The 19,983-nt window shown below is 35.0% G+C and overlaps 3 protein-coding genes across 3 annotated transcripts; 1 reads left to right on the top strand and 2 right to left on the bottom strand.

The window, feature by feature from the left end:
- Nucleotides 1–157: 157 nt before the first annotated feature.
- LOC140819676 (probable methionine--tRNA ligase) lies at nt 158–6,500 on the bottom strand. Its single transcript, XM_073179852.1, has 12 exons — nt 6,326–6,500; nt 6,133–6,231; nt 5,858–6,028; nt 5,517–5,582; nt 4,836–4,901; nt 4,258–4,371; nt 3,730–3,911; nt 3,274–3,364; nt 3,097–3,165; nt 1,299–1,390; nt 726–789; nt 158–490 (listed from the first exon to the last, which is right to left on the bottom strand). Exons 1-12 carry the CDS (start codon nt 6,389–6,391, stop codon nt 386–388), a joined length of 1,185 nt encoding a protein of 394 aa, XP_073035953.1. The 5' UTR covers nt 6,392–6,500; the 3' UTR covers nt 158–385.
- A 1,171-nt stretch (nt 6,501–7,671) lies between these two features.
- Nucleotides 7,672–10,550, bottom strand: LOC140819684 (probable mitochondrial import inner membrane translocase subunit TIM21). The gene is given in 8 exon segments (XM_073179864.1): nt 7,672–8,051; nt 8,161–8,280; nt 8,819–8,859; nt 8,862–8,866; nt 8,964–9,142; nt 9,927–10,087; nt 10,194–10,282; nt 10,358–10,550. Coding segments are annotated over 8 exon segments (792 nt in total). The 5' UTR covers nt 10,396–10,550; the 3' UTR covers nt 7,672–7,892.
- Nucleotides 10,551–15,706: 5,156 nt separating this feature from the next.
- Nucleotides 15,707–19,849, top strand: LOC140819695 (probable LRR receptor-like serine/threonine-protein kinase IRK). The gene is made up of 2 exons (XM_073179875.1): nt 15,707–17,780; nt 18,202–19,849. Exons 1-2 carry the CDS (start codon nt 16,321–16,323, stop codon nt 19,646–19,648), a joined length of 2,907 nt encoding a protein of 968 aa, XP_073035976.1. The 5' UTR covers nt 15,707–16,320; the 3' UTR covers nt 19,649–19,849.
- The last annotated feature ends 134 nt before the right edge of the window (nt 19,850–19,983 follow it).

The following is a 19,983-nucleotide window of genomic DNA, read 5'->3' on the forward strand; positions in this document are numbered from 1 at the left end:
ACGTGAAATGCAAAATTTTATATATGTCCCAATGGCTTTCTTTAACAAGTTCAATTCAACATTAAATGCATCCGATCTCGATTCGACATTTTCTGTGAAAGACACGATCCTTCTTTCCACAAATTCAGATAGGTCGGCCACTGACATTACACAGAGATGATGCCACAGTAAGTATATGAAATATTTTACTTTGTTTACTCGTCAAAATTACAAAACATTTAATTAGCATCAATATGGAGTATAGCAGTTGCAAGGCATTCATTCATTTGGGGAAATGATACGGCCCACGGTGCCAATGGGTTATCCATCGTTCATTGGTGTAAGACCCACATTCTTTGTGAGACGCCACGCCAATCCCAAGACTATCGCCATATGGATGGGCTATTCACTTGACGGTGGCATTGGGAATGGATGAAGTGCAGGGTCCAGCAGAGGTCATAAAAGGGATGTTCTTGAATGTGGCGACGCCCTCATCATTGGTGAAAAGATGCTGCATCCATAGTTGCATGTAATTTTATGTTAAATCGAGAAAGACAGCAAGCAAACAATCACCCAATTGCTTGTGTTTCATATGATTTGTAATACAAGAGATATTTAGCAAGAGGAAACTTTTTGAAAATATGCCTTCCCTGCAGTGTAGAATATTTACAACACTTAAATGATCAGGAAACAGAGTGAGGTAAGGTCATGCTCTCACCGGTTCAGAAAATGAGAAGAATACATACCGGAGTTATCTTATCCAACTGTTTCTTTTTGGGGTTTAAAATTTCCTCGGGCCTTCCGACGTGTCTGGATTGAACATTAAGTTGGTTATGTCAGCAATCTAGTTATTTATTCACTGGCGAAATGGTAAATTGTGTTATAACGGAATGAAGATGGGAAGAGAGGAGAGGATAAGAAGACATTGCACATGAGTTCAAATACAACAGAAAATTGTGATTGATGTTTACACACCACAAACTAAATCTCTTACGTACTGAAAATTTTAAAAATTTATGTAAATACGAGACGAAAAAGTTGCATAAAAAATCAATATGAATAACACGGATGGCCCATAAAGTTGAACAAGAACCCAAGACAATATAAATAAATTAAATTTGTCCTAAGTTGAAAATGTTCACAAGATATTTTGTAAAACATTTATGCATGAAAAGAAAGGGAATTTTTCCCTTATAAAACGCATCAAAAGCTAAGCATCTATGGTAATAGTGAGCTAAAATTTGCTTAAGAAAGAATCATAAGCTGGCAAACAACAGAAAAATAAAAATGCCTGGATAGAATTATTAGGAAAGACATACCCAGAAAATGTAACGCATTCACCAATTTTAGCCTCGTCTGGAGCTATAAGAGGCTCCACAATGGAATGATCATGATTAGAAGCACACAACACCTGGAATTTAAAGAAATGGAAAAGAAAGGCACTCATCATGACCGATCTCCAGTACAGAAGAGACAGTAGATGCAGAAAGTATCACCTACCCCACTTTCATAAGAAAAATAAATTATTTAGCATGGATTTCAAATAAACTTGGGCAGATTAAGATTGTAATGACCCAAATCAAATATTACTAATTAAGACATGATTAAAGAGTTGTTAATTAAGTAATATAAAGGAATTAATTGAGGATCAACATATTGGGATCCACCGAATTGAAAATGGTTCACCCAATATACTTCAGATTACATTATCCCGAGAAATTCAACTGGACGAATCACACAATCTATTTCAGATTACATTATCCCGAGAAACCCAACTAGATGAATACGAGTATAACACGTGACGGAAAAGATTGTGTTCAAATCTTCTGAATCAGTCTGGATGCAGTCTATAAATGGAAGCTGTTTTCATTTGTTTCCTTTCCTTCAGTTTCTCTCTCGAGTTCAAGCCACATACTTTATTTTTTCTAGTCAGTTTTTACGGCCGATTAGTGTCGGAAAGCTTCGGAGCTATTGTCGACTCGAGGAGAGGTCGGTGAACCGAGACACGCAGATCGAGACTTCATCAAAGGTCTAACGACGGACGGAAGTATAAACCTAAAGACTTAAATAGAGATTTGATGATCAATAGGAAGAACCTTGAGACATGTTTAATGGTTCTGGATCTTGCTTGATAGTGATTTCAGTATGTTGGAATTGTTTAGGTTCAGACGAGCAAACTTTCTGTCAGATTGTTTTAGTGAGGTATGTGATATACTGACTGAGATATTTAAGCGTAGTATACACACTTATTATATGTTGTATATTATCTGTTGCATGATACATGCTTTACTGTTTGACGCATGACATATCTAATTGGGTTAGATATCTTTTGAGATATACCTCATTTGTTGGGGTCGCTCAGCCATGTTCTATATTGTGGACGGTTGGGTATCGAGAGCTACATGACCAACGGGACCTGCGGGCTCTGATGACCCCGGATATTGTAGGTACACGTCTTGATGATGAATGTAAGAGCCAAAACATGCTTAGGGCATATCAAAGACTATACACTCAGGACCCTCTAGACTAAGCATGAGATTTTTACTTGATCCTTGATATCCAAGCATTGTGTATTTCACATGCATCATACCAGTTTGTATACGCATACATTATTGTATTGAGTGATTGTCGCTCACGTATTTGTTTTCATCTTGGACACCCCATTCCACGAGGCAAGTATTAGATGGGACGTTTGGTACGACCAAGATAGTGGCAAGAGCAGTTGGGTTTTTTGTGGTGATCCAGTTGAAATTTTATTTGATTTCTCGTATTCTCGTATATAATTATGATTTCGATTTGGTTGTATTAACGATTAAGATTAAGATTATTGTATTGTTTTCATTTGGGTTGTAAGATGATTAAAGTTATTTGGATTCCGTTGTTTAATTGTTATCAAGTTTAATAATTTTTAGTAGTGGCTCGTGTAAGATCGCTACAAAGATTAACAAGATTGCGAGATGATAATGAATATGATGTTGATCTCTAAAACATGGCAAGCCTAATGCTGCTGTAGCAGGGAGCTTTGTTTTCAGGAGTGGGGTTTGGGGTGTAGGAGAGAGGGGGTGTTGGGCGTGCATGGTGTCAAGTGTCAACAACAGGTGAAAAATGGGAACATACCAATCCCTCTGACATCACATCTCGTAACTTCCCAGGCTTTACATTTGTTATCAGTACCACTCGCCGGTTCTGAAAATACAAGTTAAAACAAGAACCATTAGATGTTAACAGCACCCTACAAAACCCAAACTTAATCAGGATGTAAAACAAGTTTCAATGTACACTGAGCATTAGTACCTTTAACTGATCTGGAGAGCAATATTTTGCCAGGCCACTCACCACTTGCCTGCATTTGGCTTCTCCAATATCAATCTCCTCAACCAGCAAGCTGCATTTCAAAATGAGTTATAAAGAGACAGCCCTTTACTGAAGTATTCATTGAGTTTTGCACATGAGATGAAAATTTCATCTCTAGAGGAACAACTGGATGAAAAACAGAAGTACGTGAAACAGTGTGCTTGATAATGATAATTGATGCCATCACAAATTAAACATAATTATCAAAACAAAATAAATTTGACATCAGATATTTCAGAATAAAATCCCATTAAGAAAGGAGAAGAAGGTCATAGGTATGACAATAAAAGAAAATTCCTGAAACATTCCATGCCTTAAATCATGTGAATGCCATAAATTTAGTCAATGCAAGTTGGGCGAAGTGGAACAAAGAAAACAACGGCATAGCTACCTCACCTATCAGCTGAAGGATGTTTCCAGGCTTTACGAATATGCCCAATCTGTATTTTAAGTAGACTGACGCTAAGTTCTTCATCTTTCTTTTCCACCTCCTTTTCAGGTTGCCTAGCTTTGCCTGGCTCTTTCTCAGGAAGTTTTCTTTTGTCTGGGGTAGCTTGACCGGCTGCTTCAACCTTTTCCTTTTGTTTTTCAAAGAAACAGGGAGACATATTAGTGTAAGCATATTAGTAAATGTCCTTACGTGCCATGACAACTTCAATGACAAAAATGCTAATAGAAAGGCTCTGCATGTTGATGGAATTAGCAGCATTTTAAAATAGAAAGAAATTAGAAATTATTTTAAAAAAGGAAGCAGTTTGAAACTAAGCAAAGGCAATTGATTTTAGTCAAGGTCCATTCTGAGTCTCTGACAGGAGTATGTGTTCATCACAAGAAAAACAAAGTACACTTCATGCTAAAAATTGCCACCAAGAGTTTTCCGACCATAACTTCAATTAGAAGAAAATGTACAGGTGAAGCACTTACTGTGTCAGCACTTTTCTTCGCTTTCAAGTCTGCTTCCTTATTGATAGCCTCTTTCGTTTCTTGAACAGTTTTCTTTGCATTGGAATCATCAACCTTCCTCGTCGATTTTAACGCCTACGAATCAATTGAATATTAATACATCAAATTCCAGTTTATTTTTGTTCTCGGGGGCAGAGTAGTAATAACTTTAAGACAACAACGCACACAAAAATATTCCAAATATCCAAAAAAATGTAATTTATCTCGAGTTTAAACAATTTGGTATCCTTGATCTGTTCACATGGAAAAGTAACAGCGTGTTTAAGAACAATCGGTCCTCTCGTATATTTGTATCTTTAGCATGAAAAATATTCGGAATCATTAGAAGGAAAGCTATCCATTCTTACATGTCAATAAAAGAAAAACACAAAACAACAAAAGACCATCTAAACCCTCACTAGTGCCTTCATGTTTCTCCATAGCTCCTAGCATATTAAAGCTCCAAATATGACAGTAGAGATCAATGCAACAAAATTGGTAATCAATCATTCATAAAAAAGAACCAGATAATGACCACAATAGAGTAGCAAGTTACTCACTGAGGGAATGCATTGGACATTCTCCACTAGAATCTTTTTGAATAATTCCCCAAAATATTCCTTGTTCTGCACTACGAAGATGAATTCATAAACAAGGGAGAAATGGGGGAAAAATCAAGAGGTGCTACAAATAAAAATATGTGCATTCTTTAATCGCTACAGAACCTCGCATAGAATACAGAAAGTATAAGAGATATGCAATTTAATATATCTTTCTTTCGAAGGAAATTCATTAAAAAAATATATAACCGAATTTTGGCATTACGTTCATTCGTATTAGGCACAAAGTGTTTATGATGAGTGGCATGTACCCAATGAACTATTAATGATGTTTTACATCTATCTAAAACCATAAAGAACCAAGGAGAATGATTCTGATTTTTCAGCAGTACACATCTAATTATTTCGCTCAAGAACTCCCACAAATACGCATTTCAATGGATGAGATCATTCAGTGATGTTCAGGGACCAAGAAAGATCAGAAATTACTTAAACATCTTTTTTTGGAACACAATCTTTGGAAGCATTCTGGTCAACTACACTAGCCTGAGCAATTCAATATTAACTTGAAATATCATTTGAAAATCTTTGTACCTTCTTTGTAGGACATCAAGATTGGTTTCTTAACACCGTTAAATCGGATAAGAAAAACTCGATCTTCGGGAAACCGACTATTCATACCTGAATATAATCAACCCATCTCAACAAGTGTGGCAGCTTGGCTTTGTCAGAGCTTGAAAGATCACTCTGAAACTCGCAAAAAGCTTGTTAGTAACTGTACAAAACAGGGTGAGAAATAAGGAAATCTCCTTACTTCCAATATCCGTAAATCCAGTCTAAAATGTCCAAAAAGCTAATCCATGCTAACTAGATATAGACCGAGAAACGTAAATTAAAGATTCTTCAATACATCCAATCACAAGTGTGAGCACAAATCAACATATATGGAGCAAATCACCAAAGAATACATTTTTCGTTGGCATAATAACGACAGTTTATTAAAGAAAACGAAAAACACATACCACAGCCGAGTGCACAACTGAAAAGACAATCATATCAGCTTCAGATGGCTTCAGTCCACCTCCCATAAGAACAGACTTTGTGATCAACTCTTCATTCAACTTGCCAAGACTTTTCAAAGTCACACTGGAATTTTCCAAAAGAGACTCAGCAAATTCTATCCATTTCAGCAGCTGCCACCAAGATTAAGTCGGTCGCACCAAAATGCTTAATTTTCAAGCGACTAAAATAAAGCACAAAGAAAAATAAAATTAACCATAAAAACTTATAAAATTACTTCTTTGTTGTTAACTTGTAGATCCCCATTTCCTGATGAACTCAGTATTCGTGTGCAGAGGCTCTTCACGTCACTCCCCAAATCACTTGAAAACTCATTCTGCAAAACCAAAGCATCGAAGACTCTGAATCCGTTCTCAAAAAGTTCATCAATTAACGTCCATAAATGAAAAGAGAACGAAAATGAAGCTTACCGGATCCAACGAGAGGTATTTACAGAGAGCAAAAACAATATTTTGCTTCGCAATCACAGATGCCATCGATCGAAATCTTAAATTGTGTCAAAATCACTTTCCTTGTCGGAAAATTTAAATTAAAATTAACTCCAATCCCCGATAGTTGAGTGATAAACCATCAGAAATTTATTCTCTAGGGTTTTAAATTTGGAATGTGGTACTCTTTTTATTGGGCTTTACTGACTGGGCCCAATTTCGTTTTCCCTTGTTCAGTCCAATTGAAATAATAAATAAATACTTTGAAAAGGACGAGTTGATAATGATAATGATAATGATGATGAATAACAGATGGTAACAATGGCACACCTGTGTGTATTAAAAGTTATATTTTATATAAATTATTTAATTCAGTGATATATTAGAAATAGAATTTAAAAAAATATTTTTTTCTCATATCTTCATTTTGTAAAATCTGATATATTTAAACTTGTAAAGGATAAAGATAATAATAACTTTAGAAAAATTTAAAATATATATATGTTTGATTTGTAAAAATAAAAACATAATAAACTATACATTTATTTAAGTGATCGAGTTTTAAGATATAATAATTTTAACCTAATATTTTATTTATTCTAAAATAATATAATATTTAAAATAAGACTATTTTAGGTAGATTAGTTTTAGTGACCAAGATAGTTATTTAAAACCACTCAATCTTAATGTTAATAATGAATAATAATAATACTACTAATAATTTGAAGTGTATTTTTTATACAGCATCTTTAGCCGGTAGTACACTCTTTTCTTTTCTTTCTTTTTTTGATTAAAACACACGTGAGGATGGGGGATCGAATGAGACCACTGGGCTACAGGCCGGCATCTATACTAAGAGAAAGAAGTTTCACCGATTACTCATTGAACCGAGTATTTAACTCCATCAAAATGAAATCTATTGCTGCATTAAAAACATCAAAGTGGTAATGATGTTCTATTGAATAAACCGTCGCTAATTAAAACCGCCGATCCACTTTTTTTTTATTTTTTAATAATTTAGCGACGGTTTTAGCAATAACCGTCGCTAATATTTGCGACGGTTTTTGATAAAACTGTCGCCGATCCACATCGGCGACAGGTTTACTAAAACCGTCGCAAAAGTAGCGACGGTTTTCACAAAACCGTCGCTAAAACCGTCGCTAAATAAAAAAAATGGGCTGGGTTACATCTCAGTACACCCCTAGCGTAGATCCGTCTCTGCTCAGCAGTACACTCGTTTCTACTGGTAAATTTATGCCATCTGATATTATATTATTATATTTTTCTATTTGTAAAAAAACTACTAATATTTATGTTATAAAAAGGAAAAGAAAATAATACGCACATTCTTCTAGCAAAATGTACGGTGTTACATAGGTCATAGTTCTTAGTATTTTTCATCTGTACACTGCTCAAAGTTATTACACATTGATACATTAAGTTTCAAATAGATACTTCGTCCAGACAAAAAAGGAGCAAAACAAAAGAAAGATTCAACAGTTATTCATTCTGCAGGACAAGCATGGGCAAGAGAATCAGTTTAGCTAATTCAGGCTGGAACATAAGATTCGAGCAGGAGTCTTGCTGGGGACGGCGATCTGATTTCGACCATCAAATAAACAAACTTCCACTGTTTATCAACCTTGTCCTTGAACATCTCAGCACCTACTAACCCAGCTCCATGGGGACCGCGAATGTGGAAATTAACCTAATATTTGCCAGATAGATCCGTAAATAGAATGTAGGCCTAACAGACAGAGACATTAAATTGTTGTGTACTCTAGTAGGCACTACAGATATGAAAAGAAATAGGCTACCTCAATATGCTCGCTGCCATCTTCATCAGTCCATATTCGATTAGGGATGCGTTGGCGAGCAGCTCGGTTCCGGCTTTCCTGGCCGTACCCAGTTATAGGGGATCCGATTCTAACTCTAACCTGGCCCAAAGGAGGTAAAAATGTTGAAAGCAGAATCACAGGAATGATTGGAGAGGTACAGAGATAAAATCAGGAACTGTATCATTAACTCAATATCAATATCAGATAAATGGATCCGAAAAATCAAAAAATCGAGTCTATGAACCAACATGATGCTGAGTTTGTTGTCGCTAAAAATCAAATCATCAAGTCTAGAGACCGACATGATGCTGAGTTTCTTGTCATTTTAACACTCTTATAAATCCATTATGATTTCGCAGAAAAATTCCCATGAGTTTCTTCCTATCAAGAGACCAGACTTCATCATTTGACTTGAGACCAACAATCAAGTTTAGGAAAAGAGGTGAGAGGATCTTTAAAGTTAGAAGATATGAATCATCTGTTCAATGCCCAAATATTTCTAATTCGGTAACTGTCATTCACGAAAATTTACCTGATCATGTTTTACATCAATTCACAACCACTGATCAAAAGATGAGTAAAATCCACATGAAAAGGAGTTGGAAGTTGAAAAGAGAAAACATATAATTGAGCGAACCTGACTGTCATTTTTTATTCTTTCAAGAGCCTTCCCAAAATTTTATACCTGATAAAGATCGGTATATAAAAGTCAGAAACTAAGGTTTCATTCCCAAGAATTTCATCATATACCACAAGTTTATTCCTTCGTAAAGAAACCTCACTCTTTAGGTTCAAATATAAGTTCCTTGAAAATAGCATATCCTGCAGCTGCTGCAATTCCCAGTCCAGCTAGGATGAGAACACTGTAAGAAGCTCCCTCCGTAAATGTCATTGGTTTCTCAGGTATATTATATGTTGGAGTATCAAATGGATCCTCGACTGTGGTGACATCTCTTTTGGTCTGTATGGAAAAAATAAAGAATAAAAGTAAATCTTTGATTATCAAGGTAATTTCAAAATGGTAAATATAGCAAGTAAAAAATTATTAGCAAGAGAAGATTTAAGCTTAAAGTTAGCTTTGATGACTTAAATGCTATTCTAGACGATCAAATGTTTGAAGTTCACCAATCAACGTGGAGCTCGCGAGTTGCTGATATATACAGCATAATGAGCATATTATCTAGCTTGACCTTGAAATCAATATGCAAAATTACAAAACATTCTTGCATTAATCACAACACCTGGTAAGATTTGTTAGTCAGTGCAGTCCTGCTGTGTAGATATATAAGATTTATTTGGAAGTCTCAAAATTCCTTGAACTATCAGAGTATCAGTAGGGGTATCAATTTTCTTTTTCACCCAGGGGCTCATTCTGCTTCAGATCCGCATTTCATAATTTTCAGAAAAAAAATTTAATACGACTTTGCCTCAAAGAATAAAGCCTTGAAGGAATATAAGATAGCAATATCTAATAATAGATAAGAGAGCGAATGCATTGTGACGTTTTCGATTTTTCATTCACATGAGAAACAGGGCAACTAAGCAGGAAGACACAAGTGCTTTCAGTTATATGCAATATAAAAAAACAGGCCCGGTAAGGGGCAAGGGGGTGCATCCTTCACGGGGATTCTCGAAATTTCGTTTGTAACTTCCTTCAGACGTACTAAGTCAGAGATGAGGGGATAGAAAAGGTTTCTACGTTAAGATATCAAGTTTTTTAATGGCGTTTAGGTTAAAAGTAAAACCTCATTCGAGCTCTTCCGTGTTGACTCGGAAGTTCTTGATGCCATGGACCTAGCATAACCAGGAATTGTAATGTTCACCCCATTGACCTCAAAAACTCCCGAAGACGAACGAAGATTCGCAAATTTTCCATTTCCCAATCCTCTAAACAATACCGAGACGCCTACCAAACGTCATCATCCGATCAAATTCTCCACTCAGCGGTAAAACCCATAAAAAATCTTAATTTCCAGGTCATTATTCGAACAAAAATGAATAAGTATACTGACCAGCTGCCATATCCGTATTCAATTTGCGAACGTTTTCTGCTCGAATTACGTGTCTTATCGTGATACCAGGTTCCTGAGCCACCTGCAACCTATGTGCAACTGAGTATTAATAAAATGAATACAAAAAAAATCGAGTGAATTGGTAAAGCCTGTGCTTAGAATACCTGGTAAATATGATTTTAAGAGCCCTGATCGATCTCATTTTTCTTTGTTTCAGAGCAGGTTTGCTCTGCTTCTTCAGGATTTCCACCCGCTTGCCAAAACCCTAACGTGTCAGGGTTCTGACAGTTAGCTGATGCAGGATATTTCAATTTAGACCCGCTTAACTTCTGTATTTGGCAATCAACCCCGATGTTTATTATATATTCCATCTATTATACCGACAGTTTTGGTGTGTCAAAATCACACCAAAAATCTTTCAAATTATGCCTCCTAGAACTCGTTCATGGTGTGGCCTTCATTGGGTGGTTTTGGGTGGTAAATCTCGCGCTTATGTGCAACTTTTCTTACTTAAAAAAGAGCAAGTTGGTTGTGAGACGGTCTCCATATCTTTGTCTTGAGACGGGTCAATCCTACCGATATTCACAATAAAAAGTAATACTCTTAGCAATCTTTTTTCATGGATGACCCAAATAAGAGATATGTCTCACAAAATACGAGATGTGAGACCGTCTCACACAAATGTTTGCCTTTCAAAAACTGATCACATTATCACACTTTTTTTTTCTCATTTCGAATATGAGGTGCAATTATTTTTTCTCATATTTCTTTTCAACTTTTGCAACATTTTCTCAACTGTAAGTTCGTTCCATCTCTTCCCATTAATTTTTTCAAAATATATATGTTTCTTGACAGCAAAATTTTATTGCAGGACGGTTCGAGACTGTGGATGGTGAAAAGGTGGCCATGGGGGTGACTGCTGATCGATCGGAGAAAACCAAGGCCGGAATTTGTTTGGGTTTATTCCTACGATCCCGACCAAGGATGGTTTTATAATTCTTCAACTACTCGGCATGATAATATGTCACAATATGAAAGGTGCACCATCTCTTTGTGAAGATAACGTCAATAGTCAATGTATAATTTAATTCATCGATAATTTGACATTATTGTATGATAAAGTTCTATATCATTGTTTTATAAATTTTATAATGCCCATGAAAAAATGAACATAAGTATTTACATGATATATTAAGACTCGTATTACGAAAATAATATGTTACAGACACAATATGTGTATCATCGATATTAATATTGTATTAAACCTTCCAAAAATGGATTAAAAATACTTTGATGCTAAAAGAACTCTACAATTTACAGTGCTTACTGCTTAGCAGCAGCCCCCTACACCAATACGTATAAGGATAGCAGCGGTTCATTGGCACTCGGACTGCAGAATTTTTTTAAAAAAAATTATTTATAAATTTTGTATAATTTTGAATTAATTTGATATTATTACTATTAAATTAATTTAAAATATTAAATGATTCTAGAGTTTAAAATTTTAATCCAACTAGAATCATATTTGTCTTTTTTTTGTGGGTTTTAGGTCGTATTTTATAAACACTGACTTTTAAAATATCATTAATTTCATGTAGAGGATCACGTCATGTGTTTTTTGGATTTTCCACATCGGATAAATGCCATTTACGCAATTTGTTGGATACCAATTTGTGTATTTTTAAGCATAGGATATCAAAATTAGGTGTATTCCATATTTGATCCCATATTGACATGTTACGAGAGACGCATACAAAGGGACGAAAAAATTTTCACTCGAACAAACTAACGATTCTTTATCACAAATACAAGTAGGTGAGACGGTTTTACGAATCTATTTTGGTGAGACGGGTCAATTCGATCTATACTCAAAATAAAAATTAATATTTTTAACATAAAACATATTATTTGCGAATCGACTCAAATTGGAGGTTCATCTCATAAAACTGACCCGTGAAACCGTCTCATGTAACTTTTTGTGTTGTGACGTATCGGGATCAGAGTAGAATTTAGTGTGAGTGAAAAATTTCTTTTAAAAAAATTCTTTAACTTAAGCTATAGCAGCTCTTTCTTTAAATGTTAAAAAATGAAACCGAACATAGAGAAATTGTTCGAGCTGAGATATATAGTCAAAATACTAACACTACTCAAGTCTAGTCGTTTATTGTATATGTGACTTCCAAGTCGATCTTGCAGCACTTGGTTAGCATAAAAAACGTTCGAACTAACTTGATCAGCTTGAAAACTTGTAGAGAATTGAGTTAGCTTTCCAAATGCTCTTCCTGATTTTCATTTGGATTTGGGTTGTGAGATATGAACAAATACCAGAACTTGTCAAGTCTGACTGTTTGTCGTATACGTGACTTTCATTTGTACTCTGCGACGTCTGGTTAGCATGAATGACATCTGAACTAACCTGATTGCCCTGAATTATAACTTCTAGATAATTTAGTCAGGTTTCCATTTGTTTTGCCCGATTTTCATTTGGATTATTAATTTATGAGATATCATCGAAATACTTAAATTCGCTAGATTTTCAACTTGACTACATATGAGTTTCAGCTTCTCGAATCTTCTAAATTGACATCCAACAACTACACACTTAATAAAATATGTTATCAACATATTAACAAGCCGATTTCAAAAAAAAAAAAAACATATTAACAAGTTTTTGTTATCATCAAAATCAAAATTGTTAACTTTTTCACAACCCAACATGATACGTACATTGTGTGCATATTAAATATCATAGTTTATATAACACAACACATAATCACATTTCGTATTTTTTTTTTGCCAAGAAGTTAGTGACCAAGGTAGTTATTCAAAATCACAAAAACTATATAAATAAATAATTGCATATTTTTACGTCGACATGAATATTTATTCTTTTTTACAGTGGCTGTCAATTAAAGAACGAATATAAATTAATTGAACTAGAAATCCTTTCACTTTTCATCATTTGCTCGCCACTTTAATGCTTTGTACAATGGAAAACATATATATGGATACACATTATACACTCCATCTTTTTCTTTAAAAAAATTTTATAAACTCAATTTGTTAAAAATTATTCAGTAAAAAAAATGTTAAAAATATAAAGTACGCACATTTTTTGTCACGCATTTTGTATATTATTTTTATCATCGTCAAAAATATAATAATCCGGGAATTAAAATCTTTTTTATAATTAAACATTTAAACCATTAATTTATTATTTTCACCGAGGACCATGATCCTCTATTGTGGCATCCCCATAGTAAAGGATGTTGTGCCACAATTTTTTTTAAAAAAATCTTTTATATATATATTTTAATCATTTTTTTGATTTTTTTGTTTTAATCCTTTTTCACTCCACTCAAAATTTTTATTTTTAAATATTTTTTGCTCCTTTTAAAATATATTATAATTTTTTTTCGATCTTTCTTACTTGTAGAACTAAATGTTTACCACATTAATGAAAATTCGATGTTTTTTGATAGAATTGATTGATGGGGAAAAAACACAAATTTTTAATCTTGTACGAGCATCGATGAAAATGGACAAATCAAGCATGCGAAAAGAACTAAAATTGAAACATAAAATATATTTTACTTTCAAAACAAACGAGGTAAAAAAATGTCAAAAGAAAAATCAAAAATAGAAAAAAAAAAGAATTATAATATATTTTTAAAAAGCAAATAATATATTTAAAAATTAAAATTTTGAGTGAAAGTAAAAGAAAGATTAAAACAAAAAATTCAAAAAAATGAAAAAATATATATATAAAAGATTTTTAAGAAAAAAATTTGTGGCACAACATCCTTTACTGTGGAGATACCAAAGTAGAGAATCCTGATCTCGTCATTAATATGATGTATAGGGTAAAAATTTATAAAAACTAATTATTACCACATGTCTCGCACCATCACATATAGTATACTTTTTAAAAAAATATTGGCCCTATCACTAATGGTTGTGAAGGATTCAAAAAACTGAAAAATTATATATATAAAAAAAAGAGTTTTAGGGGATATACTTTTCTTTCTTTTTTGTTACATATACACATGCTTTTTTATATAAAAAAATATATATGGATTCAAAACCATTTGGTCTGTGAGATCAGATGATGAAAGATATATGATATATCGACCATAAATCAATATACATGAATATCATAATGATTTGTGATTATGATATTTTGACATTTGTAGAATCCAGAGTCAAACAAATATATACAATCAACTAATGTTTAATCAGTTACAATAAACGATGCATTGGGTTTTTAAGTAGAATCACACAGAAAAAAAAGGATTGGCATTTTGAAATTGAGCAGATCTCATGTGTTGAGTCGACTAGATCCATATACGGAGAGAAAAAGAATAGTTTTTGATATAAAAATAATATTTTCACATGAGTTTTGTCAAATCTATCTCAGAAAATTGACGCATAAAAGATTTTCTTCAGAGTTTTAAAATTTAAAGTTTTATACAAAACTTTAGAATGTTGTTTGTGTTGTCACTCACTTCCATTGGAGCGTAATTCAACTTCTTTAGACAATTGACGAACGAGAACCACAGGAAAAACATACAAATCAACATATCACACGCCAACTTTAAAAACTCAGAAAATTAATTAAATTTCTTTTTCGGGTTTGAATCTAAAGCAGCAAGAAAAGTTTAAAGGCAGAGGTAGAGTCCCTCTCCAACCCACCTGCTTCCGGGCTCACATTTATTCTTCACTCCCACCTTCTTTATTGCCACCACCCACTCTATTTATTCCTCCACCGACTTTTTTCCCTGTTTTTAAATTTTATTAATTAATTTATATATTTTATATTAAATAAATAAACAAAGTTTTACAAAAAAAATAAAATTTGGAGATCATGCTATAAAATTATACAGTGTTTTTTTTTTAAAAAAAAAAATAAATTAAAGGGCATGCTGAAAATGCTTGAGTTAGAGTACAAGGCAAGTCATGAAAATTTATGGGTCGTGAAATAATTGATTAGTTCCCCATTTTCCGTTGATAATAATTGTCATGTATGATGATATATTATGCCTTATTCGAGCAAATTGATGGAAGTTGGTGGACAAGGGATCATTGTCATTTATGCTAAAATTCTTGTACAAAATGTAAATAAATGACACATTTTACGATTATAGAACTTTACAAGAAATGGATAACCGAAGATTATATGATCACTTGAAGGTATATCAAAGTACATTCACATAAATAATATATTTATATGAGATATCGCAAAAAAAATCATTTGAAATGTTTAAACCTGATTCAACTCATGAATAATATTACTTGTTATATTAATAATATTATTTTCATTATATTATTGATGAGTTGATTATTGAGATGAATTTTAAATTTAATTCAACTCATGAAAAATATTAGCCAATTCTTATCGAATATATAAATTAATATATAAATTTTTCACAAAAAATTCGAAATTGATGTATAATATTTTTTGGTTTCCCTCTCTATTTATTTGTTTATTTAAGTTAATAATAAAATCAGCCATGTCTGGCATCTTTGGAAGGAAAAAAAGGTTCCGAGAGGAGAGGAGTGCTTTAAATGCTGAGGTCGCCTGTCGCAGGCTGGATTTACCTGTTATGTACGCCATTCACCTTTCATGAAGAATATTCCGGCGATGCTTGCCACATTCTTGAGTTCGTTTCTTTTCTCTTGGGCTGAAACCGTTTCTGTTTTGCTGTCCGCTACTTCACTCTCACTCTGTCTTCCGAAGTCTAACCTCCGTTTCCCATTTATTCGTTGGCTTCTGGTCCAGCTCATTTGAATTTTTTAAATTCTTTTCTGGGATTTCTCGTGTTTTTCCTCAGGTCTCGATTTATAGCCGTTAAAGTCATTGCAAACGTAATCTTTGTATGTACGTGCTTTGATTATTTTGCATGTTTTTTGTGTACTTTAGGCAGCTATAGTTCTTGTGTTGAAGAATTAGACAAATTTTAAGAATTATCAGTCGTTTCAGCTGCTTTTCAGACTCCGCTTACGCCTGACTGTTTCTCCCTGAGTCGTTGAGCTCCGTTTTTCGGTAAACAAGAATTATTCCTCATTGGGTTCCATTAGACTTTACAATGTCTTAACCTTTTATGAGCAGCGAGGCAGTTTCTTGAAAATGAGAAATTTGCTCGTTGTTTTCTCTCTCATTTATTTATCTCCATTTTTGGTGACATCTTTTAGCCCTTCTTTAAATGACGATGTTCTGGGGTTAATTGTGTTCAAGGCTGATGTCAATGATCCTGATGGCAAACTAAGTTCTTGGAACGAAGAAGACAATACCCCTTGTAATTGGTATGGCGTAAAATGTAACCCCAGATCCAATAGAGTGTCGGACCTTGTTCTTGATGGCTGTGGGCTCTCAGGAAAGCTAGGCAGAGGCCTTCTCCGAGTGCAGTTTCTTCAAAAGCTTTCGCTTGCTAGAAACAATCTTACAGGCATGTTAAGCCTCAGCCTTGCTCAGTTTCCTGATCTCAGGGTCTTGGATTTGAGTGATAATGGCTTCTCCGGGTTGATTCCAAGTGATTTCTCTAACCAATGTGGGTCATTGCGATCAGTTTCCTTGGCTCATAACAAGTTTTCAGGCATTATTCCCGAGAGTTTGAGCTCATGTTTTATGCTTGCTTCCGTCAACTTTTCGGGTAATCAGTTTTCCGGGGTGCTGTCTTCTGGGCTCTGGTCATTGCCAGAGCTTAGGTCTCTTGATTTGTCTGATAATATGTTAGAGGGTAAAATTCCTAAGCTCATAGGAGGTTTGAGCAATTTGAGGGTATTAAACTTGCGTAATAATCAGTTTACCGGTGAAGTCCCTCATGAAATTGGGAATTGTTTGCTTCTGAGGTTAATTGATTTTAGCGAAAATTTGCTTTCTGGATGGCTTCCAAGCACAATGCAGAATCTTGCTTTGTGCAATAGTTTAGTTTTACACAAAAATGGATTCGTGGGAGAGGTGCCCAAATGGATTGGAGAAATGAGAAGCCTTGAGACCCTCGATCTTTCTGCAAATAGGTTTAGCGGTCAAGTTACCGATTCAATCGTGAAGGTTCAGTCATTGAAGATTCTAAATGTATCCAACAATGCCCTCACTGGAAATTTGCCCCAATCTATGAGCATTTTTTCAAACCTTCTGGTATTTGATGTCAGCCATAATTATTTGACTGGAAATCTTCCTCCTTGGATATTTAATCTTGGTTTGGAGCAAGTTCTCTTGTCAGATAACAAATTAAGTGGCAGCATTGACAATGCCATTGATTCTTCAACAGAAAATTCTCGTAAAAAGCTCTTGATTTTGGATGTATCCCAGAATAAGTTATCTGGTGTTATTCCATCTTCTGTTGGGGATTTTAGCAGCTTAAAGTTCTTGAATATGGCAAGGAATTCATTCATGGGCGGCATACCTGCAGATATTGGACAGTTGAAGGCCTTGAGAGTTATTGATTTGAGCGAGAATCAGTTAAATGGCAGCATTCCTTCTGAGATTGGAGGAGCCATCTCTCTTAATGAATTGAGACTGGAGAGGAATTTGTTGGGGGGAAACATTCCTTTGACTATTGAGAATTGCTCTTCACTGATGATTTTGTAAGTTTTATGCCTGTTATACGATTTGAATTTATTTATCGTGCAACTTGTTAATATTGTGGCTCTTTTTCAGTATTTTGGTTAATGGCTCTTATTTAAGCTACTCTAGTCATCTTGTTACTAGCTAAAGCTATTTCATAGTTGTGATGGAGAACATTTTTTGTGGTTAGATTTCGTCCTACTTAAATGATTGAAAATGAATTGCCGAGATGTTAAATATGTCATTGTACAATCTTAGAATGCTATTTAGTTTTGCGATTACTGTAAGATGATATCTTTAGAGCATGCCATCCCTGAAATAATCTATTCTTAAGAAATTTTCTTGGTGAAGAATCTTGATTCAAAACCCCTCAACGGCCAAGTTGTTCAGTCTCTGCCGTTCTAAAAGGAGTTCCTTTTGTATTTTGCTGTGTTTGGACAGGTCTCTTGCTCATAACGAAATAATGGGATCAGTTCCTGCTTCTCTTGCCAAGCTTAGCTACCTTCAATTTGTAGATTTCTCCTTCGACAAGCTGACAGGAACACTACCAAAGCAGCTGGCAAATCTTGTTCGCTTGCAGTCGTTTAACATTTCAGAGAACCAACTACAGGGTGAACTGCCTGCTGGTGGTTTCTTCAACACCATTCCACCATCATCACTATCAGGAAATCCATCTCTTTGTGGAGCGGCAATCCATAAAAGTTGCCCTACCATCCTTCCTAAGCCGCTCGTACTCAATCCCAATTCTACGGATGATGCACCAGGTATCAACCCCCAAGGTTTTCGTCATGGGAAGAAAATTCTCAGCATTTCGGCCTTAATTGCCATTAGTGCAGCCGCTGCTATAGTCATTGGTGTAGTTTCCATAACTGTTCTGAATTTCCGTGTACGGTCTTCCACTTCTAGTTCTGCTGTAGCTCTTACATTTTCTGGTGGTAATGAATTTAGCCATTCACCAACTGGAGATGGCGTTTCTGGAAAACTTGTTATGTTTTCAGGAGACCCCGATTTTAGCACTGGGACACAAGCTCTGCTCAACAAAGACTGTGAACTTGGCCATGGGGGATTTGGCACGGTCTATCGAACTATTCTTGGAGACGGACGTTCAGTCGCCATCAAGAAACTCACTGCTTCTGGTCTTGTCAAATCCCAAGAAGATTTTGAAAGGGAAATCAAGAAGTTGGGGAGAATTCGTCATGATAACCTCGTGGCACTCGACGGTTATTACTGGACCCCATCACTACAGCTTCTTATATATGAATTCGTCTCAGGTGGAAATTTGCACAAGCATCTACATGAAACATGTGCTGGAAATTACCTCTCATGGAAAGAGAGATTCAATATCATTCTTGGTGCAGCGAAAGGCTTAGCTCATTTACACCTGAAGAGCACAATCCACTACAATTTAAAGTCGAGCAATATCTTAATTGATGGCTCCGGTGAACCTAAGGTCGCGGATTATGGCTTAGCAAGACTATTACCCATGATGGATCGATACATTTTGAGCAGCAAGATTCAGAGTGCCTTAGGCTACATGGCACCGGAGTTTGCCTGCAAAACAGTGAAAATAACCGAAAAATGTGATGTTTATGGATTCGGTGTATTGGTCTTGGAGATAGTGACCGGCAAGAGCCCTGTCGAGTACATGGATGATGATGTTGTGGTGCTATGTGATATGGTTCGAGGAGCATTAGAAGAAGGCAGAGTGGAGGAATGTGTGGACAGTAGGTTGGAGGGGACATTTCCTATGGACGAGGCGATTCCAGTGATGAAACTAGGCTTAATCTGCACGTCCCAGGTGCCATCGAACAGGCCCGACATGGAAGAAGTGGTTAACATATTGGAGCTGATTAGATGCCCTTCAGAAAGCCAGGATGAATCCTTCTAGGATTTCAGGAGATGCATTAACTAAGACTGGATCTTCCCCAAACAAGAATCCTGTTAGTTTATGTTTCAAGAAGTGATCAGATGTAATTCTTGGTGTTATTTTGATCCCATTATGTTCCTTTCCCCACGAAAAAAAAACCTCTCGGATTTTATAATTTTATGTCAAATTCGAGCTTCTTTACTAGTTCTTTTTGCTGATTCCGACTCGGGACCTTTAGAATATTACTAAATCTTGAGTCATTACTGATGCCATCCTTCCACTTCAAAAATCTCGATGATGTGAAAACCATTTTGTTTGCTTTTTTTTTTTCATGTGGAGCGAGGATAATGTCGGCC

Source organism: Primulina eburnea, chromosome 2 (genome assembly GCF_022965805.1).
Source record: "Primulina eburnea isolate SZY01 chromosome 2, ASM2296580v1, whole genome shotgun sequence".
NCBI classification, from domain to species: Eukaryota; Viridiplantae; Streptophyta; class Magnoliopsida; order Lamiales; family Gesneriaceae; genus Primulina; species Primulina eburnea.

Excerpts from the sequence above, each read along its gene's own strand:
- LOC140819676 (XM_073179852.1), bottom strand. The coding sequence starts at position 6,391 with ATGGCATCTGTGATTGCGAAGCAAAATATTGTTTTTGCTCTCTGTAAA. Across the intron at positions 3,166-3,273 it reads GCTCTCCAGATCAGTTAAAG|AACCGGCGAGTGGTACTGAT; the intron begins GTACTAATGCTC and ends TTGTATTTTCAG. Across the intron at positions 1,391-3,096 it reads ATGTGATGTCAGAGGGATTG|GTGTTGTGTGCTTCTAATCA; the intron begins GTATGTTCCCAT and ends TTTAAATTCCAG.
- LOC140819695 (XM_073179875.1), top strand. The coding sequence starts at position 16,321 with ATGAGAAATTTGCTCGTTGTTTTCTCTCTCATTTATTTATCTCCATTT. Across the intron at positions 17,781-18,201 it reads TGCTCTTCACTGATGATTTT|GTCTCTTGCTCATAACGAAA; the intron begins GTAAGTTTTATG and ends GTGTTTGGACAG.